This window comes from Microplitis mediator, chromosome 8 (genome assembly GCF_029852145.1).
Source record: "Microplitis mediator isolate UGA2020A chromosome 8, iyMicMedi2.1, whole genome shotgun sequence".
NCBI lineage: Eukaryota > Metazoa > Arthropoda > Insecta > Hymenoptera > Braconidae > Microplitis > Microplitis mediator.
This window is the reverse complement of record NC_079976.1, coordinates 10,017,383-10,042,499: the sequence shown is the minus strand read 5'-3', so window position 1 is coordinate 10,042,499 and position 25,117 is coordinate 10,017,383. Positions and strand designations below refer to the sequence as shown.

General features: G+C 32.5%; 1 protein-coding gene across 4 annotated transcripts in view; it reads right to left on the bottom strand.

The window, feature by feature from the left end:
* Window positions 1–25,117, bottom strand: part of LOC130673095 (uncharacterized) — a 332,376-nt gene that overhangs the window by 187,646 nt on the left and 119,613 nt on the right. For all 4 annotated transcript variants that reach the window (XM_057478008.1, XM_057478010.1, XM_057478011.1 and 1 more), the window contains one exon: window positions 16,402–16,660. In XM_057478008.1, the coding sequence (XP_057333991.1) occupies window positions 16,402–16,660 (259 nt within the window). The remainder of the gene's footprint in view (window positions 1–16,401; window positions 16,661–25,117) is intronic.

Genomic DNA, 25,117 nt, shown 5'->3' with positions numbered 1-25,117 from the left:
ACGTAAAATAGAAATTTACGATGAGCGACCTTTAAAAATTGATATTAAGAGCTGCCGTTTTCACAGGCTTCTTTTTTCATGATTAGGAAGATGTTTCACTGCGGGTTTTGAAAAAAAAAAAATAGTCGATTTTTTTGAACCAGTCTAATATAAATATTCTGTAGATATTCTATGGTTTATACTGTTTCTGAGTGTCTCCTTTATAAATATGTAGTCCGTATAGGTCAAGGCCGATGCATAAACATCCAATGGCTATAAGGGTGTGCATTGGAATGCATAATTGAAAAAGTATTGTACTGTATTTGGTGGCATATCAAGAAAGAAGGAGCGAATATTAAAAATAAGAACGTCGAAGGATCTAATGAAACATCTAGAAGAAGTTAAACTCGATAAATGCACCAGAGAACACTCACCTCAGTCTGTGTAAGAGAATGAGAGGAGTTGGCATCGCCAGCGGGCGGGTCTTATGGATCCAAGTTTATTCAACGCGCGAACCCAAACTACCTCGAGATATTAATTTTCCCGATGTATATGGATGAGTCCGGACTAGGCCACCGGCGTCGTCGAGGGAATCTCTCGGTACGTAGTTAAATTCAGGGGAACGACGAACGAGTAAAAAGGGATGAATATATGAAATGGGCAGAAGGGTCGAGTTTTGCTGGTGGTAGATCCATTGGGAGTGAGTTGGTTCCTATTCGGCTAGTTAAATTGATATCGATCGTCGACTGGAGAATATCGTTTGCCTTATCTCTATTCCACCACGCAAATAACATTTTAAAACTCTCATTCTTATACGTAGTTTTTTTTCCCCTGATCATTTTTGTCAAAGTACCCACACAAAATGAGCTGGCAACCCCTTGCCCTTACCCTTATTCTTATATTATTAAATTTATACTTTACTGAATTGGGCTATAAAAGTTTATCATCTATAGCACACATCTATAGGATCTCTATAGAAAGTTATTTGTGGCTAATCAAGTATGCCAACAAAACTATATATACACTTGTTGTTTTTATGTTTAGATTTCTTTTAGGACATTCAGAAGTAAGTATACTTTATTAAAGTACCGAAAGAATTACCCGAGTTAACGTTATACAAGCATGTTCATTCAAGTATACAGAGTAGGGAGAAAAGAGTAGCTGACGATATGCAAATTATACGACGTCCTTGTATCTTTTGTATCGTAGTTTGCTGCGAGTGGTATTATGAAACTTAAGCCGTAGAGCACAAGTGTCGCGTTACGAGTCCGACCTCATCCTCTCTATACTACACTTGCTTCTTCTTTTTTCTTACTATCCGGCTGTTCTGTTTTATCTGTTGCGACCATAAGCTAAAGTACTTTTATTTTCTAGTACTTCTCTATTGCTCGAGAGAAAATGTCTTTCTAAAACTACTTTCAATTGTATTGTCAATTGGATATAAATATGTATTTATTTATTTATTTATTATTTTTCAACGACAATCTTGTCTATTGCAGTTATATTGCCACACTTTTTCGATGAGTTCTATAAATATACAGATCGAAATATTAGTTGGATAGTAGTTTGAATCTGAAACTTTTCAGATCTTTGATCAAATGGTTTCAGAAATGCCGAAAATAGAGAAAACTGTGACTCTGTAACCAAAATTTTAATTTCCTGGCTACAAGTTATTAAATATTCATTTCGTAGCAAATTTACCAGCATATTACAATTCTGAGTCGCCTCATATATCAGTAGAAATCGATGAATTTTCTGAGATTCATTCTTAAAATTTATCGTCCATTTATCTTTCTGTCTTTTTTTGTCCACATTTACATTCGTATACATCTCGCTCTGTTTTCTATACGTATACTATCTACCTATTTTACTTATGTATGTACTAGCGCCCCCTATAAAAAAAACTAAACCAGCTGTCAGTTTATTTATTATTTTTTTCTAAAATTTATCACGGGTATTATGACAAATTGATTGATTAATTAATCAAATATTCATTTTTTGAACGACGTTTCGTCACTTTATTATTGTGACTTTTTCAAGTTCTGAAAAAAGTCAGTAATACCTGTGATAAATTTCAGATATTTACATATTCTGGACGTGATCAAGATGAATAATAATTTTTTTCTTTAATTTATTTTGTTTTACAGGTTAGCTTTTATGTTTGTATTACATTATTTTTTAGAACATTTGAGACGTGCACATATAGCCTTTCCAAACATTTTGTACCAATATAATATGTTAATACTCAAAGCAGATGATGGTAATAGTTATCGTGCCGAATGGTAATCGATTTATTAATAATTGCTCCATGAACACTAACTATTATTTATCACATGCTAAATATTACACCCACTTGATGTAATATATCTTTGATAATACGTCAATAGTAATAGCAATTATCTTGCGGTAGTAATCATTATAATTAATGTGGTAACTATGATTGTCTCCGATGATAATGATTGTCATGCAGCCCATACAAAATTCTATACTCTAACAACAATCGGTTTCTATTTAATTTGTCAGCGAATTGATTAGATTATTTGTGCACTTAACTATCAATAAAAAGCTTGACAATGGCAGCCCTTTTGTCAACTGGAATTTGGAGGATAGAGTAATTAATGTAACCTAATTCTTGATTGGTTAATAAAAGATTGAATACCTTTATTTCAATAAGTTAATTTAAAAACTATAAAATATTACGGAATAAAATAATTGAAATGTTGCTGAGTAACTTTAATAATCCACGATGGTAACTACTACCATCTTAGTGTAATAAATATTGCGACTAATCTTTTTTTAAATATTTGAATTTCTAGAAAACAAATACCTTCTTTTCTTGTTTTATAGAAACGCGACTAGAGTCAGTCAGTTATATGTTGACAACTAAACAGCATACATCTTGTAAAAAATAAACTATCTTTCGTGCGTTTTCTTTTACTGCTGTTAATTGTGGTGTTATTATTTCTAATTCAAGTGTGTTGTTATTGTAATATAAATGATAATAATTTGTAAGTTACCAGTTATCACAATACTATCATCTAAGATTGTAAGTACTATTATTCATTATATCGCGTCACTAATTGCAAAAGAACTTATACTCACTCTAAAACCAAGTGTGCTACAAGTGTATTATTTTAATAGATATTAAATGTGTTCTATGTTTAAGGCGATGAGCAAAACTATAGTTTTTTGTTGTCATTTAAAACACGTTTCACGGTGTATTAAATATTTATAGATTGCTTATGTCGTTTCAATGTTATTTGGCAAGTGTGTTAATTTTGACTGCACACTTGGTTTTAGAGTACTGCCGTGCTTAGAAAAAGGGCAGTAACTTCACTTACTGCCCTTTTCTTAAGCACGACAGTATATTTTTATACGCCCCTTTAGCTTTAGTCACTAAGTTTAAAACTAATAGGGCGTATGGTTTTATTTTTAATTGCAAATCATTATTCTACAGTTGAAAATTAAAAAAAAAATGGCAGCCAAAAGGGCGTATAATTTAAGCTGTATGCCCTTTCAGCTTTCAAATTTTTTTTTCAATTTTCAGCTATAAAATAAATTTACAAACGATTGGCAATAAAAAAAAATAATACACCCTTTTGGCTTTAGAGAGTTTCCTAAAGCCTAAAAGGTGTATAAAAATACAAGTCCTTTTGGATTAGTAACGCAATATAAGTGACCACTTTCATTGGTGAGAGTGATTATTATTCGGGGATAACAATAGTTATCAAAATAAAATTGTTCTCTACAGCATTACGGTGAGAAATTTGAAAATTAAAAATCCCAATGGTAATCATTACCATTAAATTATTAATGCGAGACAACGAAAAGTTTATCTGTGCAGTAGCAATATTGATGACGATAATGAAGAATAAGTATTTATGCGAATAACATGTAATCGTAGTAGGATGCTTTGGAAGTGGATGAGCAAGGAATTAGGGTAAGCGAGAATATCAACGATTAATTTAATACCGTTGCTGCAGGAAGGAGCAACGGCGTCAACGTGCCTCGCGCATTACCAACCGAGATAATCCAATCGCTCTGGCACGCTCGGTTATCAATTCTCAGGCGTAGTAATCGTGCCATTGTAATTAATGTGGCCCAATTAAGGCGATCACGCGATCCATACCACTGTAAATGCCGAGATTGCTCACCCTGATGTTACAAACTCTATACTCCCAAGAGTATATACCCTCAAACCAATATCCTTTTTTCTTGTTAAAAAAAAAAATATACTTGAATTATGATACTCAAAGGCGCCTTTCACTCTCAATTCTCAATCGTGCGATATATTGAGTTGCTCTATAAAGCAGTCAGTGGTAGCATAAAATTTAAAAATTTTTTTGTGTTTTGGGCAGCATATTTTAATGGTAAATCCCGAGCCAATTTTCGTACTTGCCCAACCGTGAAATGCATTCGAATCGCGACGCTTCCGACATGTTGACATATCGATGGTAAACCATCCGTGCGTGTGGTCGGGTTAGTTTGTCTCTAGATACTAGTTTCCCTTCTGTCCATTTCATCCAATTTATCTTTTAGTAATATATATATTTTTTAATATATTCCCATTTCCATATAATAATTTTCACTTTAATTTCCATCATCTTACATTCGTTCATTGCTTTTTTCAAGACTTCACGCATCAGCGATAGTGTAATATCATAGACATTATATGTCGAATAGAAATGGATTCAATTCATTCGAATTCATATCCCGAAAGCACTCGGCATAACGATGGAGAAAAATATAACCGAATAGTCTCTGATGCTTAGAAATGACCACATGCATGCCAAGCATTGCGGAAACTCTGGTAAGAACGATAAAATAGACTAACGTCCTCGTCGACATTGTCGTCATCTGTGAAATGAAATAAAAAAAGAGCTACTGAGAGATGAATGAGGGTCGAAAACGTACATATAGAAATATTTGAATTTCTGACATTTCAAATCAGAATTCTCTCAGCGTAATCCCAGTAAGCTTTGCAAAAGTACGCAGACATATGATAAAATAAATTCAAGTGATGAATGAAAGCATTTAAGAAAATGGTTATATTTATCATGAAAAATTTTTATACTTTATTTATCAAACGGTTATTTTTATGGTCCATCAATTTAATTACTGAATACATCGCTCGTTAGATAAAAAAAATAATATTTTTTTAGCGGTATTTATTTTTAGTTTGTATTTTAAATTTCATTTTCGTAGCGAGCTAGTAAAGTACCGCCTACCTCTTTTGCTTATCCGTCGGGTTTTAATCAACCCTCGGTACCACGGTAATTGCTTAATACCGCGCCGAGCTTTGTTCACCAAGAGCATCGTCAACTGGTACATTGAGGGGGCTAATTCAAATTTAAAATTCCGGTCTACGCTCTATAGTGGTAGCTCCAGTGGCGGCACTTTTGCTGGATCTAGTGTCCTCATCGCCAATAGCAAGCTGTGTTGTTGCTGGAAGCTTTATATATACGAGCATGTCTGACCTAACACGGCCATTACTACTGCTTTATTCATGCTTTGCTCATACTATCTACAAAGACCCGCATTATAATATTTTACCCAGCACCATGTGCTAATATTCTTTTCTCATTATCATACACAGTGATTCTCAATCATGTTGCATTTCTGTATAGTGTTGGACAACTGTTTAACAAATATTTTGTTTAAATTCAAAATAACGGCATTATTTACAAAATAGGGCGCGTTACACAGAAAAAACGAATTTCGTTCTGATAACAAAAGACGGGATAACGAAAGATTTTGTTATAATGACAAACATGATTAGCTTACTGTAACAAATCAATTTGTTATAGTAACAAATGAATTTGTGTCGTAATTAAGAAGTCGATTTGTTATGAGAACACATGACGTTTACTATAATAATATCGTCGTATTGTAAAGCCGGCATTTGCTACCGTAAGTAATCTTAGCTTATGATGACAAAAATTTTTGTTAATGCTACAAATTCATTCTGTTACTTTAACAAATCAGTTTTTTTATTGGAACACAACAGTTTTGTTACAGTTACAAACCATTGCTTGGCCCAACGAAGAATTTGCTAGCATTACAAAAACATTGTAATCCCAATGAATGCTTCGTTATCCGTATATTAAGGCATAATTTTGCTACCGTAAGTTATCTTATGTTCAATTTCGAAAAGCGAAATTTTTTTTGCAAGGCATTCCAATGACAATGAAGTTATTTTAGAGCTAGAAGTCTGTTCAGTATCAAACTGATGAATAAGCAAAAGCTATTATTTATTCTGAAATATGAATTATAAATTTTAAGGTTAAACCAATTAGTTAACAAGCAAATCGAACTCTGGTGATTAAATATTGAAATAGGACTAGTCGGAAGTGAATTGAGCTATTTCATCATGTAGCTCTCGACACTCAATATTGACTTGACACGAGTAATATTAAGCTCCTGGAATAGAACTATGTGTATATATATGGATTCTAAACTAAACTCTGACACTAGAATCCATTTGCGGATTACACATGACATCGATAAGTCGATCCTACTCCAGGTTTTGGTGATCGTGCCTAGTCGTGTTCGTAGTCATAGTCATAGCCATAGTCATCGTTGCCGTTGTTGAGTTGAGTTGAGTTGAGTCGTAGTTGGCAATTCCAACATGAGGCATCGTGGCTTCCGGTGGACGGGTCGTAGTAAATTTCAGATCCGACGACAGTCGATTTCGTGTGCAGTCAAACGAAACTCAATGCTTGCAAGGACTACTCGGTAATCAGACGGCATACCCGTTCGCGCGTGACATCCATTGTCGTGCGAAATACTGTAGGCAGGAGAGGAATAGACCATACCATTGGTCTACCAATACATCCTTTTACTCACTCTCTCTTCTCTCAACACCAATTGCTATTTTATGCCACAGCAACAGTACCATCAGCAGTAGTAGTAGTGCTATAAATGTATATTCTTCCTCTTTATTCACATGCACACACGAAACAACGAATATTTTCCACAAAAAAATAAGAACCAGAAAAGAAAGAACTTAAATTTCACTTTAAAGGATCAAGAAACTCTAAAGAGCATCACTATCTTATCGCGGGCTTTTAGATTCTACATGCAAAGAGCTTTATCGTCCGGTCATTCTTTGATGCTAAGAAAGATAAAAAAATATTGATTTTTCTTTAAAGACCACCACAAAGGCCCACTCAGTAGCGCAGAGTCGCTTAGCCAGAAGAGCTTATAGATGGGTCATCGTAAACCACCGTGAAGCTCTTGGGTCCCTACTGCATCAGTAATACTAGAGCCAGCAGCAATAGTAGTAGTAGTAGTAGTAGTAGTAGTAGTTCAGTGACGTCAAGGGGATTGCCTTCGTCTCCATAGCTCAGTACTATCCTCGTGCCAATATAACGATAATCCAGAAGTAAATATCAGCTTGCATGACAGCAACCACATCTCACCTGTTTTGTTGTTGGTTGTTACTCAACGACGGCCCGAGGGATCTTCTGTTTGGTAAATATCATTTTCCTTGTCATCATAGTCATCGTTGTCGTGTTACTGGTTATTCCAAACATTGAACCATCTCGAAAACATACTTGTGCGCTCTCCACTATACACTTGTGGATCCAGGAAATAATTAATGTCCTATATATATATTATTACAGGAAAAACTATAATATAAAAATGTGTGTCTATATATATGTATTTTCCGTTGGCGGAAGGACAAATCCTCAGGACTCGAGGTTTACGGCAGCTCGTTATTTGTGGATTAAACTTATCTAGAGGTACTTTTGTCTGACGTTGCACCGATGTTCTGTAGCAATTTCATCGTCGAGCACCAGCAAATCCTCTAGGCCATTAAGATTCTTTTTTTTTTGTTTCTTTGTATACAACATAATCGAATATTGAATTGGCAATATTTTTTTTCGCTAAAGCAAAAAAAAAAATTTTACTTTATCAAGAATTGATCTTGATCTGAAATAGTAGCAAAGGTATTGGTGGATTATCTAAAAATATTTTACAATTCTTAAGTCCAAGTCCATTAGCAATCAAAGTAACTTGTACCAACTGATCCTTGGGTTCCATCTTGGTTTAGTTTCCCTCATTCGCAAGAAAATCGACTATCTACCCAACGCGATGGGAGGTGCTGCAACTGGTTCTTAGACCGGAGTACGGCGATAGCAACTACTGGGAATCGGCTTAGCTCCAACAAGAGAAACTTGCCCAACAAAACGGAGGCCGAGGTAACTAACCGACTTACAGGTTTGTTACTTTAATTGTACTTTAATCTTATTTATTATCTTACGAACTAACTTGTATTGCATTTAACCAATTATTATTATTGTTACAATTATAACAATATCTGGCTACTTTAATAATAATGATAAATTAAGTAGACAGATATTTTCATTTTATGGCTGCCGTTTAGATTTTTTTTATTCTTCCTATTGTAATTTATTATAATTGGGGGATACGCGGAATAAATCAAAGGTCAGGTGTGAAATTCAATTACTGATTATAGATAAAAGTAATAAAAGTTAGAACGCTTTGAGAATAGTGAATTACACGTAAAAAAATGTTGGAGTTAAATTTGCCACGCTAAGCTAATAATAATTGAACTACACTTTGTGGTCATCGTATCGACAAATGAAGTAGCATAAATGACACTGTATAGGATTAATCTCTACTGTAGTAGTTCTATTTACTATTCAACTGGGGTCAAAAATTTGTAGGCTCAGTAACTACTCAATGTAGTATGGAAAGCTCATCCTGTTGTTTCTTTAACCACACAACCTTATAAGAATTAGTTGGTATTGCTATTTTTGGAGCACATAATATCTCATAATTTGTACAATCTACTCCAATGTGGAGTAAAATGACTGACAAATGAAAACAACAGCGACATCTTCAACTTTTTTACCCGACTGTGTGGTTATACTGGCTCCACAAGTGTAGTTATAATTACTACATCTTTAAATGTGTGAATTATAACCTTTAAAATTAGGGGCTTGTATTTTGTATCAACAAAAATTAAATATTCAATGAAACTGTGTTAGTAATACAAGAATTAATTAATTAGTCATGAAGATAATTCCAAATGAAAAATAAATATCATGACATATAGAAAAAAAAATCTACTTTAAAAATTTTGTGCAAATGACATTTCGAATAAATTATTTACAAATCCATTTTAATATATTCAAAAACTCTTTGTGCGAACAATATGATATAAATTAAAAAATTTTTAAAACTTCTTAAATACCATGAAAAATAATAAATATCAATAAATATATATTCAATAAATCTATTAAGGATAAAAAATTTGAAACTATGATGTGGAGTAGCAAGAACCACAGCTGTCATTTACCAAGGAGTTGTTTTAACCAACGACAGTAGTAGATGTTACTACAGTTTGTACACCACAATAGGCTAGTAGTTATTGCTAAATGTGTAGTGATCCTATATATTACTAGTTAGTGTACTATGTATCCCCGATTGTGGTTAAATCAACTACACCATTTTTTCAAGTGTAAACATAAGTTTTGACTGACACCCGAGGTTATCGACACTCTTGCGTCTTATACGCAATTGTACTAGATATGTACGTAAGATTTTGTAAAAAATACTCGAAAAGTACACTAATGAGTGCCCATCGATGACGGGTAATAAAGGGCGCATACAAATATGATGACAAATTTTGTTCCTAGATGACTCAATGAGTTACTTCGATATTTTTTGCATGCTAGCTATAGTACATGCAATCAAAAAATATTTTTTGCACGGCTAATGACGTTACTATTTGAGTGATTAGGTTTCTTTGTCATTCGCTCTCATATCTAATATTTTTAGCAGCTGACTATAGGCAAAAATAATATTTAATCGTAAAAAATAAAAGTTTTGATACATAAATTTGATGGATCTATTTGAAAAAATATAGCAAAGTTATAGATTAAGAATAATATGTTATCGTGAATAAAAGGTGTGGAAAACGAATGGGTTAAAGTAGTGGGTAGGATGTGCATCGTAGTATGAAAATTTATTCTCTGTAGATCAGAGAATCAGAGGGGGCGGTTAAAAGGGTGTGTAGTTGGCATAAAGTCAAACGGCATTAATAATTTACGTAGTTTTCGTCTGTGGCCGGTATAGTACACACATCCATACACACATATACCAAAAACCGCACCCCTTTGCTACAACTCTCTCGCTCTTTCTCTTTTCTCTAGTATCACAATAATTTCTCTACACTATTGTATGTATTAGTAGCGAACGAGACCGATTGTATAAACGCGTTTGTGTTGGCGATTTTCGATTTTCTCATCACATATATATTTTTTTCTTTTCTGTCTCATTCTGTTCCCGAGAGTGTTAGCCGAAATCCCAGCCTGTTTCAATGCTCACACATGCACACCATATATATATATATATATATATATAGAATGTTATGAATTCAACCCCCGCGTGGATACCTCCCCTTTACTCCCTCCAGTAGGCAGGCAACGGCAGCAACGACGACTGTTCGGAAAACACGAGGATTTATGGCGAACGCTTGGGCCAACGATGCATTTCGTTAATTATTTTCCGAGCTACGTGGCTGCCTGCTTTTACCGCACACTATTCTACATCTACACACTCTCATTTTAACTCTGCTTTATTTTATACGTTAATTTAACACAACGACCTATATATTAATATGTATATAATAAAATTCGTATCTACATGTGCACATATTTATATACCAACCTCCCAAAATATATATAGATATCCAAGTACCGAACGGATTAAACTTTTCTAAAATAATAAAATATTGTAGAGCTCTTGGGTAATTGTAGATTATAGTTAATTATCATTTATTTTTTATGTGTAATTGAGATCGAGAAAATTAATTTATTTGTTCAATTCCCTAAGAATCCCTTGATGCGCAGCACATCTAGGTTCTGTAAAAATGAACTCGAAAGCTCGACAATATTTTCTTGTTTTTGCAGCGAGTTTTGTTAACAAAGAAGGTTGGTGGTGGTGGATATAAAGGGGGAGGTCAAGGCGGACAAAAAGAGTAAGAATTGTAATAAGAACAAGACAGAGGAGTTGATCCTTGTGTAGTTGGATCAGAGTTAAAATTGAATCGGCTTTAACGAAGCAGAACGAACGCAGAAAAGCTTGAGAAAGACTGGATTCTTTTTTTTCTTTTTCTTTTTTTTTTGTTATCCTTCTTTATTTTTACTTTTTATATACTTTTCCTTATTTCTTTGTCGTTTCCTTTACTATATAGCTAACATAACATACGAAACGCCACACGTTTCAAGACTCCGATTCACGTTCGTACTTTTCTTCCTGACGCTTCTGGGGAACTTGTGCACGTACACTTCCCCTGGCTACGTGTCCTTTAACTGAGTCTTAAATACGTGACGCAAGGATAATGGGGAAGATTTCACAGCCGAGATCCAACGTAAACCGAACGAACGAACGAAGGAACGAACTAGCGTTACAGCAACCCGTACTCAGTACCTACGTGAATTCGATTCCCCTCGAGACTAACTTTAACTTTAACTGACAATCTTTAAGTGTCACGAAGAAATACAAAAATGTCATTTTATATGTGACGTGCCAAAGTAATCGCAAAACTTGCCATATTCGATTCTAACAAAATAACGAAAAAAAAAAACGATATACAGAGTGAGGCAAAATAAGACACCATTTTTTAACATAAATAAATTTTTTTATTTGCAAATAATTATGTATAGTCTCTAGAAAAAGTTTGGGGTAAGTTGGACCGACTAGTACGACCATTTTAGAATTTTGAACTAAAGCAAATTTTCTCGTGTTTACTAAAAATGAAAATAGTACAACATCCATACTGCACTGAATGAAATTTTCTTAAAAAATTACCGTTATATTCACGGTAATCGTGGGACAAACGGCACGACCTAATTATTTGTCGGTAAGTGAGATAATTTTTAACTTTTTTTCAACAAATTTTACCGTAGTATACTGTAAATTTTATTCGGTTTTCAGTAAATTTTATGAAGTCTACCACAAAATAAATAAATTTTTTCGTAATTTTTATTTCAAAAATGGTGATAAAAAAAGCGCCGCATTATGTCCCACAATTACAGTGAATTTAACGGTAATTTTTAAAGAAAATTTATTTCCGTGTGGTATCAAAAATAGAAAAAAAAAACCTTTTAACGCCCGAGTCGAAGTTTTAATTTTCTGTAAGTTCTCTCAAGTTCTTAAAATTGTATTTTTGATTCTCCTACATGCTCTCTACATCTCTATTGATGCTCTTATATTCTCTTCACGTTTTTTTTTTTTTTTTTTTTCAGTTCTCTATGAGCTGTTCTGATTTCTCTATTCGAAGTTTTTAATTCGTGGAATAGAAATTTACGTATGATACTGAAATTAGCCAACGTCTAATAATTTTTTGATTTTTTAAAAAACGATAAATTGTCAAAAAAAAAAATATTTAAAAAAATTGCACTTGTAGTCTTTTAAATTTTCTACATGTGCATATTTTTAGTTTTTTTTTCTTCAAATTTAATTGTTCGAAAAAAATTCAAAAATTTTTAATCATCTGTTAACTTCAGGATCGTAATTTCTGTACCATAATTCGCTTTTGATTCTCTTTCATTTTAAAAAAATCAATTTAAAAATTTTCACTTATCAGAAATCAATTAATTAAGAATCTGTCAATCGTTTTCAAGAGTATTGGCTCACGACTACCCCAAAAACAGTATTATTGTTTGTGTTTGCAGATTACATACTTTACTTGGCTTCAAAAGAGCATCATTATATCAGTACCCAAGCGAATTTGTTTATACAGGAGGGTCAAAAGAGAACCTAGGAAATCTTTTACTTGATTCTCTTTTGTTATCTTGACGTGTAAAACGGAAAATGTTATCATCAGCAGAGTACCAAAAGACAATCAAAATTGCACAGAGTTAAATGAAAACGTGGTATCTCGTATAATTCTCTTTTGGTTCTCTTCAATTGTAAAAAAACAGGAAATAATTAAAAAGAATATCAACAGAAAATTAATACTTTGACTCAAGATTTCGTAGAAAAATTAATAATAATTATTTGAAATAAACTAAATATCAAAATTCAAATCGTAGCTACTATTCATAGAACATTTATTTAAACAATTGAATGAAAAAAAAAAATTTTTTTCAAACTTCATTTTATTCAAAGTCAGCTTTTTGCTGATTTGTAATAAAATTACTGACAAAATTTCGAAATAGTCGTACTATTTGAGGTCACCCACTCATCCCATATTTTATCTAAAGACTGCAGATTAACATTTACAAAAAAAAAAAATTTTTTTTTCCATTAAAAAGTAGTGTCTCATTGCCCCGTTCTCCCCTATATCATTACTATTCACGAAGAAAACGCAAAAAAACTTTTAAATCACTAGCATTAAATTTTTTTTTTATTAGTTCCTATAACACAACTCTTCTGCTCCAGGTTGTTCTTATTCTTTTAGTTATCCTCCAACTGGTGCGTCTAAATCGAGAGACTACGATTGTTTTCCTGACTGCAGAAACCCAAAGATTTAACGTCCTTTTTGCTCTCATTTCTTTTTCGAAGAGTTTAAGTTTTTTACGCTCCCTTTTTCCAGCTCAAAGCTTGCCCGCGGGCGTCTAACTTATAACGAGAATTGCTCTCGGAGCAAACTTTTGGAGTTACTTTCCCATATTCCTTTCGGCGTAGTCGTGTGTGCGCGTAAGTTACCCTGTACTTTTTTTTTTTTTTATATCACTATTTTAAACTTTTTTTATCCATTTCCCTGAAGGTTTTTTTTCTATCCCGCAGTACTCGCATGTTAAATTCCACGCTGTGGTCGCCCATTTCCTCATGCAGAAAAAGGGAAATAAAATGTCCGCGAAAACTTATTACCCAATTTTTATTTTGTACATAACCCGTATACATTTTTTTTCTTTTTAATAAAAATTAACTGTGTGTGTGGGTGCGGGTGTGTGCGTGTACAGTATCGATTCATTAGGATTTCAGAACCCTCATATAATTTTTAAGTATCGACTATCGATGCATTTACATGGAAAATTTAACAAAGCTCACCGCCCGTATCATCATCGGAGAGTTAAAATGATGGTAAAGAATAACGAACAAGCTTCATACCCCTTTCAAAATTTTTCCCGCACACATTCACTTGGAAAAGCTACTGGGGATAATGCGCATCGAGTTACTATCTCTTCTCTCTGCTGATGGCGCGGTCTTTTGTGAATACTAACGATGCCGCAGCTTTTATATAATAACAATAATAATAATAATAGAAATAATAATAATAATAGTGTAGGTATATGTGCGTGTATGTTGATCCCTCTCATAATTGGAAAATTTCAATGACCGAGCCGTGACGGTTATTCAAAAATTTCTCGTGAGTGAATTTGAATGCATAGAATTTAATACGTTGCCGTGTTTGACAGATTTCAATTTATAAATTCATGCACACAGTGTTTGTATACGCTATGAAATTTCAATTTGTTTTAAGTTTTGAAATGTTTAATTTTTTTTTTACTTTTTTTTTTTTAGTAAAAAAAGGTTTAAAAACTAATAATGAATTAAGCATTTAGAAGCATCGAACGTATTGCTAATGTTAAAAATTGATTGCAACAAAATGTCGTGGGAGATATTTTTTGTCGAGACACAAAAAGGAAGTAAAAAAATTTCAACAAACAAATTTTACTATTTGGTTGTTGAAGTCGGATTTAACTTCAATTCATGAAATGAAATAGAATGAGGGGTAAAATGAGTCATTCGAAAAATCTTTGATTCTGAGGATTTTAAATTTATTTTTATTTTTCGAATATCTCGTAAACTAGTAGACCGATCGACTTCAAAATCTGATCAGATATAAGTCTTAGTGAGCCATTTTGATTGTCACCAAAGATATCGTCGGACAAAAAAAGTTTACATGCACATCCACACCCACACCCACACCCACACACACACACACACACACACACGCACACACACACACACACACACACACACACACACACACACACACACACACACACACACACACACACACACACACACACGGACACGGACATCACGCTGAAAATAATCAGATCGAATGAGAACTGGGTTTTCGAAAATCGGATCGAAACCAATAACTTTCCTTTTTTTGAAATTTTTAATTTTTATAGCGGGAAAAAACGATGAAAATTCGAAATGGGAACAACATTAGCCATCGTAAAAAATTATCAAAGTTCAATTTTTTTTTTAATTTTGATTTATTCAAGTCGGCGAGCAAATATTCCAATAATATGACCCAGTCATGAAAAAAAATGTATAAGTAAGAAAGTTAATTTTATCTAGTCCAATCTTTTGTATTATCAACTAAAAGTGCATTTTCCAAGGTTCTATGTATTTAAAAAATCATTTAAAAATTTAACTTTTAAAGATATTGAGTTAGGCAAATAATAAAATCAAATGAGGTGTCAATAATTTGGTCTGTTGATTATCGTAAATCTTTTTTCCAGCTGATGAGGATTCAAAATAAATCATACCTAACTTTGACTAATTTACTTAAAATAATTTTTAATTTAATTATTAAAATTAAAATTTGTAAGCCGGATTTTAGATATTTAATTTTTTAATAAATTTTAGCCCACATTGCCCCTGATGTCCATGTTGCCCCTTGTAGAGTTAACAAAAAAATGAAGCAGCCCACTTTACCTCTCTTTTCTCTACTATCTTAAATAAAAATCTGTAGTTTGCTGTTCCTAAATGCATTTTGCGATACTTTTTCCATAAAAAGTCCTCATAAAAATTTTCCTATTCAACTTTTTTATCATTTAATAATTTTTTATCCGTAAATCGATCTACGATTTTTGAAACTTTAGATTAGATTGTTACTGTAACCTCATTGTTTTTACAGCTCTATTTTTTTGTTGTTTATCTGACAAGTTTCTGACCCGAAGATACTTTTGATAGAAAGTCCTTGAGGAAGTTATGAATATTTAGGATTTATCGCAAAGTCATACGAGCCACTAGACAACCAGCTTTAAACCCTATGAGTCGAGAAATCGTCCGGAAGGCGATTCGCTCCGTTGGCCATGTAAACTTATATCCATACTTGTATTACCCCGAGCTTTTTAAATCAACCAGCCTGAGGAAACTCGTTGGTTGATCTTGTGGGTTTTGGGTTAATCCCAAAAAGTTCCTTTATCTAGCCGCGACAAAACAACCATCGCCTTGTCCCACCCAAAAGTTAAATAACTTTGGCCATCGTGCCAGTTAATTTTTACTAAACTTTTAATTTTATTTTTTACGATCACCCTAAAAAAAGGGCCGAAGAAAAAATTCATTTTTCTCCGTCAGAATTTGCTGTAATTTTTTTTTAAGACGCAATATAAGTAAAAATAAAATAAGCTCATGAGTATAATGAAGAAAAAAAAAAAAGTTTATTTTACGAATAGGGACGATTGTTGAAACACTTACCGGTAGCAGCTGAACCAAGTCTGAGTACAGCGTCGCCTTGAAGTGATATTGAGAGGGTGGCGGTATCTTCAAGTCGAGCAAGAACTTCCTCTGGTATGTCTTCTGGTTCGCGGAGGCGGAGGGTGACTTCACCTCCGCCTCCGCTACCCTGGCCGCCAGCACTACCGGGACTCGTTGACGCCGAGTACATAAACACTGATCCGTATCCATGCAATGACTGCAGAGGTAATCTTACACCTCCTACTTCACCGACTGGACCCTGGCAAAAAAAAAAAACAACAAAAAAAAGTTAATCAAACAACTTGATGTTTACACACCTGCATATTTATTTATACTAATAACAATCTGTACGTAACGTTATTTATTAATAAAATGATGCAACATATTTATTTAATAATGGATGAAGTATGAGAGTGAGAGCAAAATCCATGTTTGAACGATCCATTTGGATTCGAAATGTAAACGCCAGCGTTCGCTCTACTCGGTATAGAAGAGGGAAGGGGCCCATTATTTACGTAAATTGATTCGTTGAGCTGAGTATATCCTCGTCGCATATTTACAGACATCAGGCAGGAGGACAGGAGGGCAGAAGAGCAGAAGGGTAGAATGGATAGCTTGCTAGCTGACTGGCTAGGTGAATTGTCGAATGAAAAGGGAGGATGCTGCTACTGGGCCTGGTAGCCCAACAGTGTACTGGATCCAGCATCCAGCAATGAGAGTAATTTATTTTAATGGTCATTTTCGTAATGGTCCTTTGAACATGGCACACGACCACACTCAATTGTCGCTTTAGTACTCGCTAGTGGGCCAAAAGTAAATTTAATTCATGTACGCCAATACGTTATTCGAATTTTATTTTACTGACAAATTTCAAATTATTTACTATAGATACATATATATGTGTGCGTGTACAGATTATAGTTTTTATCTAGGCTGAGTGATAAAAATTATTTAGTACAGGGTAGAAATACTGTTGGATTCTCTGAGCGAAAATAAACCCCAGTTACAAAACTTTTACTTTTATTTTTTAAATATTTTGTTTACATAAATATATATTTTAGAAAAATTGTATATTTTATTTTATTAGTTTTGAAATGTGAAAAACACATTTAAGGCACATTTGTGCAGCTAGAATAAGAAAGCCTGTATAGGCTTGATTTTATGACCTTAGGTACTTGAGTGTACAAAGGACTCCTTATTTTACTATGTACAGTACAACCAAATATTACGGTCTTAGTTAAGAAGAAAAACATGTGTTTTACTAAGGACAATACATAGGGTTAGACCTCACAATAAAATAGTTTTAACATTATAGTTAGTCTGCGACTAAACTCTGTCAAGGAACGACACTTCTCTCGATACGATTCTTTTAAAATAAAGATTCTATTTGAATCACTCTATGTAGATAATAATATCGTATTTTCTCATTATTTATTATCAATCCTATTCATAACTTCCTACAAATAACATAAGTAGCTACTGCTCAATTTTTTTTTATCATTCATGCGATACAAGTGCTATCTTGGCGCACGCTGTTTTGTTCGCCAAATAGCTGTTTGCCCATTCAACTGTTTCCACGACATTTGTGTGCGTTATACGATTATCTGCGTGCGACAAGTAAACTGTCGCACTCAAATTTACTTGTCGCATACAGATTATCGTATAACCCACAAAAATGTCGCGGCAACAGTTGAATCAGCAAAAAGCTACTTGTCGAACAAAACAGCGAGTACTAAAATAGTACTCATATCGCATTAATAATAAAAATAAGTATATTCAATTCGTGCGGTGTTACTGATTACCCACACGAGCAAATGAGCGCACTAGTTGTACAATATACTATTATCACACGAGAGAAAAATATTGTCAGAATGACCATCCCATGTATCTTCAAATGACGTATCGTCAGAATAACGATCCGTATACCTTATTTAAGAATAATCACATGTTTATTTGATAGTCTGTAGTATCGTTAAATTAAGGATATGCATTTAGGTTAGGATGAGTATTTATTTATTTAATTTAAAAATACGACAAATAGCCTTTGTAAACATATGTAGTTTCATTGATATAAGTATCTGTTTTGCCAACGTGAGAATCCCTATAGCTAAATTGGCTATACGTATAGCCATCGTACGTTGGCGTACGTTGTATCGTTCTCGGTTGTCGGTTGCCTAAATACAGATTTTGCGCAATAGTCATATCAGAGATTCATAAAATGCCTAAAATAAAGATACGGATCGTCATTTTGACGATCCACTGTGAGGAAACTCTGTATAGCTGAATTGATTACACGGCGCATCATTATGTAAGTTGAGTATACAGCGTATAGCCAGAATAGCAATACGTATACTCTCTCTGACGATATTTTTCTCTCCGTGCATTTAATATTTTATTGTAAGTAATGAAAAAGTTTTAAAAAAACTTCGATTGTAATAGTGAAATAAGAGTGTCTTTGAACACACTTAAAAAAATAATTATGTCATTGCGTATTTTTAGAAGTTGTTTTATTTAAATTTTTGAAGGGTCCAAAACTGGCCCGAAAGTAGCCGACAAACGATACCTCTACTCTACAAAAAAAAGAAGAATGAATAATTGCATTAAAGTTTTCAATTAGAATTTTGAAAGCCTATAAATATGTGAACATAAACATTTCTTCAAATGAAATTTTGATTGTACATAAAAAGTAGTGAAACGATTATTTTATAACAAAGATTATGGTTTAGAAACAAATTTTGAAATAACAAATCCATAGAATGAAAATTTGAAATTTTTGAAACATGCCCTCTAAAAATGAATTAGTGAAATTCACTGCGAATTCTACAGCTATAAGTACACCACCAATTCAACCAGTGGTATACTTATAGCTGGTTTCCAGTCCATATTCACTAATTCGAAGTGAATTTCACTGATTAATTTTTAGAGTGAACAGTATAAGCAAAAAACAAAATAATCGCAGATTCTAAAAATTAAGCAAACCTGCGCTTTCGCGCTTGAGGTGTGCAATAATGAGTGTATGTATAATCGGATAAGGATTGTTAGATAGGAAAAAATAAAGATTAATGGAATGTAATAATTTTTTTGGATTTTGGAAGACTATTGTTGAAAAATGATCGAACATCGGGAGTTGTAATTGAGAACCGTAACAAAAATTAATCAATTAATTATTTTTTTCGGAAAATTGCAATGGAGTTACATGAATATTTGTAGGGACAAATTTGTAGCGGCGAATTCAATTTCTTATAAAAATGTAATGACATATTTTTGTCATATTTTCAATAGTTTAGTCGAAAATTTGAATTTAAATATCAAGTTTTTTTCAAAATCAACATTTTCCAAATTTATATTCCAAATACTTAAAGGTTAATTTCTAATTTAACTATCAACGATACGTAAAAAGTGCATGGAAATGAATTTGTAGAAAATTAAATTTCCTACAAAATTGCTTTGATACATTTTTATCGAATCTGTAATATTTAACCCAAAAATTACGATTTAAAAATCCACCATTAATATTAATATTTTAACCCTACCGTAAGTGAGTTTATAGCCGACAAAAATTAAATAGTATACGTGATTTTAAAATAACATAATCACCAATTTACATAATTTTTCGACTTCCAAGTGAGTCATTAAAATAATTTAATTGCTCTGAAACTGTTTTTAGGCTTTTAATTTAAATATCAATAAAGATATTTTCAGGCGACCAATAAATTTAATGAATGAGTAAAATAATTGTCACCTAAATGTGGATGTTAAAGTTCTAATTAAGGCTAAACCTCATTTTAAATGTCTCCACTAAAAGCTTTTTTCACAGCAGGCATCAAAAAAAGAGAATCAAGTGCTGACTATTTATCTATTATTAAACTCTATTGATATTTTTTTCCTACATCTGACATATATGCTGTGTTCTTATGGGTAAAGATGTCTATTTCTACTTATATATTTATGTCTCGTTTTATTTTATGACTAGAAATTCCCAGAGTAATTTTGTCGGATCTAAGGGACGTGGGTTGACTTGTAGTAAACGTCGTAAGTGGAACGATCGATTTACGAACGTGACACAGAGAAGAGAAGCAGTAGTACACCGTTCTCGAATATCGTGTTTGGAGCTCTAGGAGATCTCCCAGAGGATACTATAAACACGGTGTAACCCGAGAAGACGAAAGGTCTCACGAGAGGAAGTTGCTTATTTTTATGAGCAAGATTTGTAGGAAATGCACTACTACTAATACTTATTTACTCTATTCATATATCCCACCGACAATCAATAAATTACTTATTTTTATTGCATCCTACTTCGTCCTACTATCCAACAGTTACTATTACCGTCATTATATTTACAGACATAGATCAAGTAAACACTAATGCAAGTGTCGGATGTCATCTTGTTTTACGATTCGTTTGTTGAACAAAATATTATATCCATGAGAATGACTCAACTGGGTAATAAAAAAGCTCAAAAATAGAGAAACAGCATAACAAAATAAAAAACACGCGACGACGGTAAAATACGAGCGGTTGCTAGAGCGCACTCAATATCAATGTGGCGCCGAAAATTATCTATAGCGTCGAGAAACTTTAGATGCGGGCTTTCAAAACGACAAACAAACGGTAGCAGAAGCAACATTTAAAACTTTTCTCGCTACATGAAGAAAAATAAGGCTTGAAAATATAACAAATTTTATTATGATTGACCAAACTTTAAACAGGCCATTTTTTAAATTATTAGTATTGATTTCAAATCGAGCAATAATATTTCTGAATTCTTTTAAGTAATTGTTAAAAAGTTTTGCTCAGTACAGTGAATTTTGTAATGGTCGATTTTATTTTTAAATGATAGCGAATCATTTTTTATCAAACTCTTCTTATTTTTTACGACACCGGCATTATTAAAATTAGCAAGCAATATTTCTCGAGAAAAAGAGAGAGAAAGAGGGAGGCTTTGTTTTTCAACGGAAGACTTGACTTGTTTACTGACAGAGTATAGGAAATGAGGGCCAGGTTCAAAGCTTTCGTATAATTATTGAAAGCTGATTTATTCTTTACTGGCCGAATTCTGTTTTTTTTTCCGAGAGCCGGGCACGATCACTGTACTTCAGAGTTTCTTGGCGAGTCCTCTGTCCAATTCGCTGTTAGACCTTGAGTGAAGTTACGCACTATTGCATTGTCTTCTTTGAGCTATACTTTGTTTTCTTTAAAAATGAATAATTATACTATTTATTGCAATAATTGTTATTTCCCTTAATATTTTGCCAAGCGAAAATGAAAATCGCTTTGTTAATTTGTATAATTCGTTGCAACAATATAGTTATTATAAAATACTCGACAAATTTTATTATTCTGGCACTACAATTATCGTTTGTATACTTGTGTAAAAAATAGACTCGGCAAAATGGATTATTACTGCGAAATTATTTCAAAGTTAATGTCGGATCTTTCAAAAGTCGCCTAAACTATACATTTTTAATGAAACTAGGAATCATTTTTCCGTTGATTCAACGAAATATTGTAAAATACACTGCAAAAATAATTGTATAAAATATTAAAAAGTTCGATTATAAATAAAAATATAAAAGCGATTACTCATAATTTGCTATTCATACATTTCTTCCATTCTTTTCTCTACAATAAATTATGTTATAAATTGTCATGATGGTATTACAATTATTACGTACATCTACTATTTGTTTTTTTTTCTGGATATTTTGCCCAAGTCCGATTTTAACTGCAAACTCCTCGAAACTTTCCACTTTGTTTATGTAAAACAAAAAAAATATTAAATAAAATGTAACGAAAATAAAAGTAAAAAGCTCTTTAATTCGTGTCCTAGTTATCGCATGGGTGAGAATATTGTCCAAGAACAATTGCTTGGATCTACAGTGTGTGTAAACGACAGATGGTGACACATTTGCGAGAAATGGAAATGTGTCGTCCTCGATTGTACACTCTTTGTTTATTCTAGTTGGTTTTATTTTTCTTTTATTTACTTTTGTTCCCTTTAGCTCGTTTTTATTTTATATTTAAAAAAAAAAGAAACAAAAAAAAAACTCTTTCGTCGTGCGTTGGTTGTCTCGTTGAAAATTTATGGTTCGCTTGTGGCATCCACCGTTACGCTCGTCCGTTTTGTACGGTGTTCCGAGGCTATTTCGTTATTCCGAAACATTCGCTTTAATGACTCCCAGGCTTTCAAGAATAATATGGACTACGCTCGTTCAACAATGCAATACACCAGAACACTCGATATACATCAAGACAGCCCGGTTGTTCACGTTTACACGTTAAAACACTAAACAATTTTTACCATGTTACATCTACATACATCAACATATATCTCTCTATCTATATTTTTTTTATTAATTATTTTAAGTATTTTCTCATTTATCTCGCATTCTAAAATTTTTATATTTTATGTTTATTTAAATAACGCAACTTTATAACTTCTTGTGAAAAAACAACATATGTTTACAAATAGATAGTAACGTAGGGGAGAGGGGGACAAAGTAGGCCTTTTAAAGAAAATAATTATAATATCAACAATTTTTTTTACGCGTTTACTTCTTTTTAGACCCTTGATACTTATTTTCACTTCATTATGCTGCGTCAATTAAAATTGAAAAATCGAAAATTAGGGGCAAAGTGGGCCCTTCGAAAAATTTCGGATTTGGTATTATTTATTCTTTACACGTGTGAAATTTACAAATAATTATAAAATAATTGTATTTTAATAATATAAAAAATCATTTTAATAGTCTGCTGCGATATAACTTTCAATCGTAATTTTATTATCTTTTTTAACTTACTTATAGGTATAAAATATTAACTAATAACGTACTAACTAATCAAAAAATGTTCAATGAACGGTTTTGGTGGTCTACTTTAGCCCTCATTATATAAGAAATTTCGATAAGCTTATTATCCATCCGAATTTATTGACGTATAAAAAATTTCGAGGCTCCCACTTTGCCTTCTGCCCTATAAGGAAGGGGAGGGGAAGTAAAACGAGACGTCTCCAAGAATTTCGTCAAAAAATTTTATTCCAAAATTGTTTGTAACCATTATTTACGATAACCGTCATCATTTAAGTAGAAATTCATGTGTCCCAAAATTTGTTTGCTTATTTGTAAGAATTTTTCAGTTGACTCAGTGTATTGTTGGTAAAAAAAAAATACTTGCGATATTTTCTTTGCTATACTTAAATTTTGTATGAGTTAAAAATTTCAATAATTTGGTTTTTTCGGCATCTTTATTGGTTAACAATATTGCAATACTTTTTTTTTACTAAGATCAGATATAAGCAACTTTGTTAGAGTTTTTTTTTTAAATGAAAGAAAAATTTTTTCAATTTTTTCGAGGAAGGTCCGTTTTGCCCGGCAGGGGAAAAATTTTTATTCTATGGCAATTGGAAATTTGAATTAATTACTTCAAATGTAAGTCAAAAAAAGAAGACAACGTATTCGAATGCATAAAAATCCATTATTTTTATAGCGGTCCCGTTTTACCCACCCTTCTTCTACAATATAAATTAACTTATTTATATACTTTATTTTCAAATAACTTTTAATTTCCAAGTGATAAATGTCGTAAACGTTAAAATCACAATGTATGTTATTTTATTTCCTTTAAATAATTATTTTTTTTGTCCATAAGTGAATAAATTCTACATAATATAAATTTTAAAGCTGATACTTAATTTAAAAACCTGATTTTTATTTTAAAATTATTTGTTTTCATGTATGATTAATTTTTAAATGAAATAAATTTAATAACAAGACTTCAATAAACTCACAATTGTCAAAAACTAATTGAGATTTTTAAAAAAAAGTTAGCACTGTTTTTTGAAAATTTTTTAAATTTAAATCCAACCCAATATTTTAATTAATCTCATAAAAAATATATTTTTGAATAGTCGCCTTTGTATTTTCATTAAAAATTATGCTTCAATTTTTGTAATTATGTAAGCAAAACAATTTCGATGTAAAACAAATAAATTTCCATGACAATTATCTACAAATGTCATAAAATTCAGCTGCCGAAATACTCTCACAGAATCTCATTTGTTGGGTTACAATGTAATTTTATGTCTGTCTAGCTTTTTGGCGAACTTTTACCATCGCATTTACACATTTTTACACAACAACACAATTATTTTACTATGCTCAGTACTGACAAATAAAAAGACAGCTACAGAAAAGTAATAAAATACAACCGACCCAGATTAGTAACGACAATGAGTTTTTGTAAGACGAATTCGTTAAAGGAATAAAAAAATAATAAATTCAAATTGAATAAAATATAATAGAATCGGTCTCAGCAATAAAACATTTTTTCCAATGGGAATAAAACATTGCCAGCGATCGGATAGTAAAAAAAAAAAGAAGAAAAAAAAATACAAACAAACAGAGGAGATATAGTCGTGCGGAGTAGTTGGAATGAACGGAGCGGAATGTCCGGTGATGAATTATTGTTGAAAAACACAGCAGAGTCGAGCGTATACGGCTGACCGCACAAATCCTGCAGAATGCATTGTTTACAGGCGTCGCGAGCGTCCTCCCATGAGGACAAATTTTTTTTTTTTTCATCATGTTTCACCTGTTTTAAAACATTTTATCCTTGTCTACTTTTATTGACAAGCTTTAATTTGTTAGTGTTGTACACATTCGCGTCTTATTCAATCCTTGCACAAATGAAAAGCAACATAATTTCGTTTATCTTT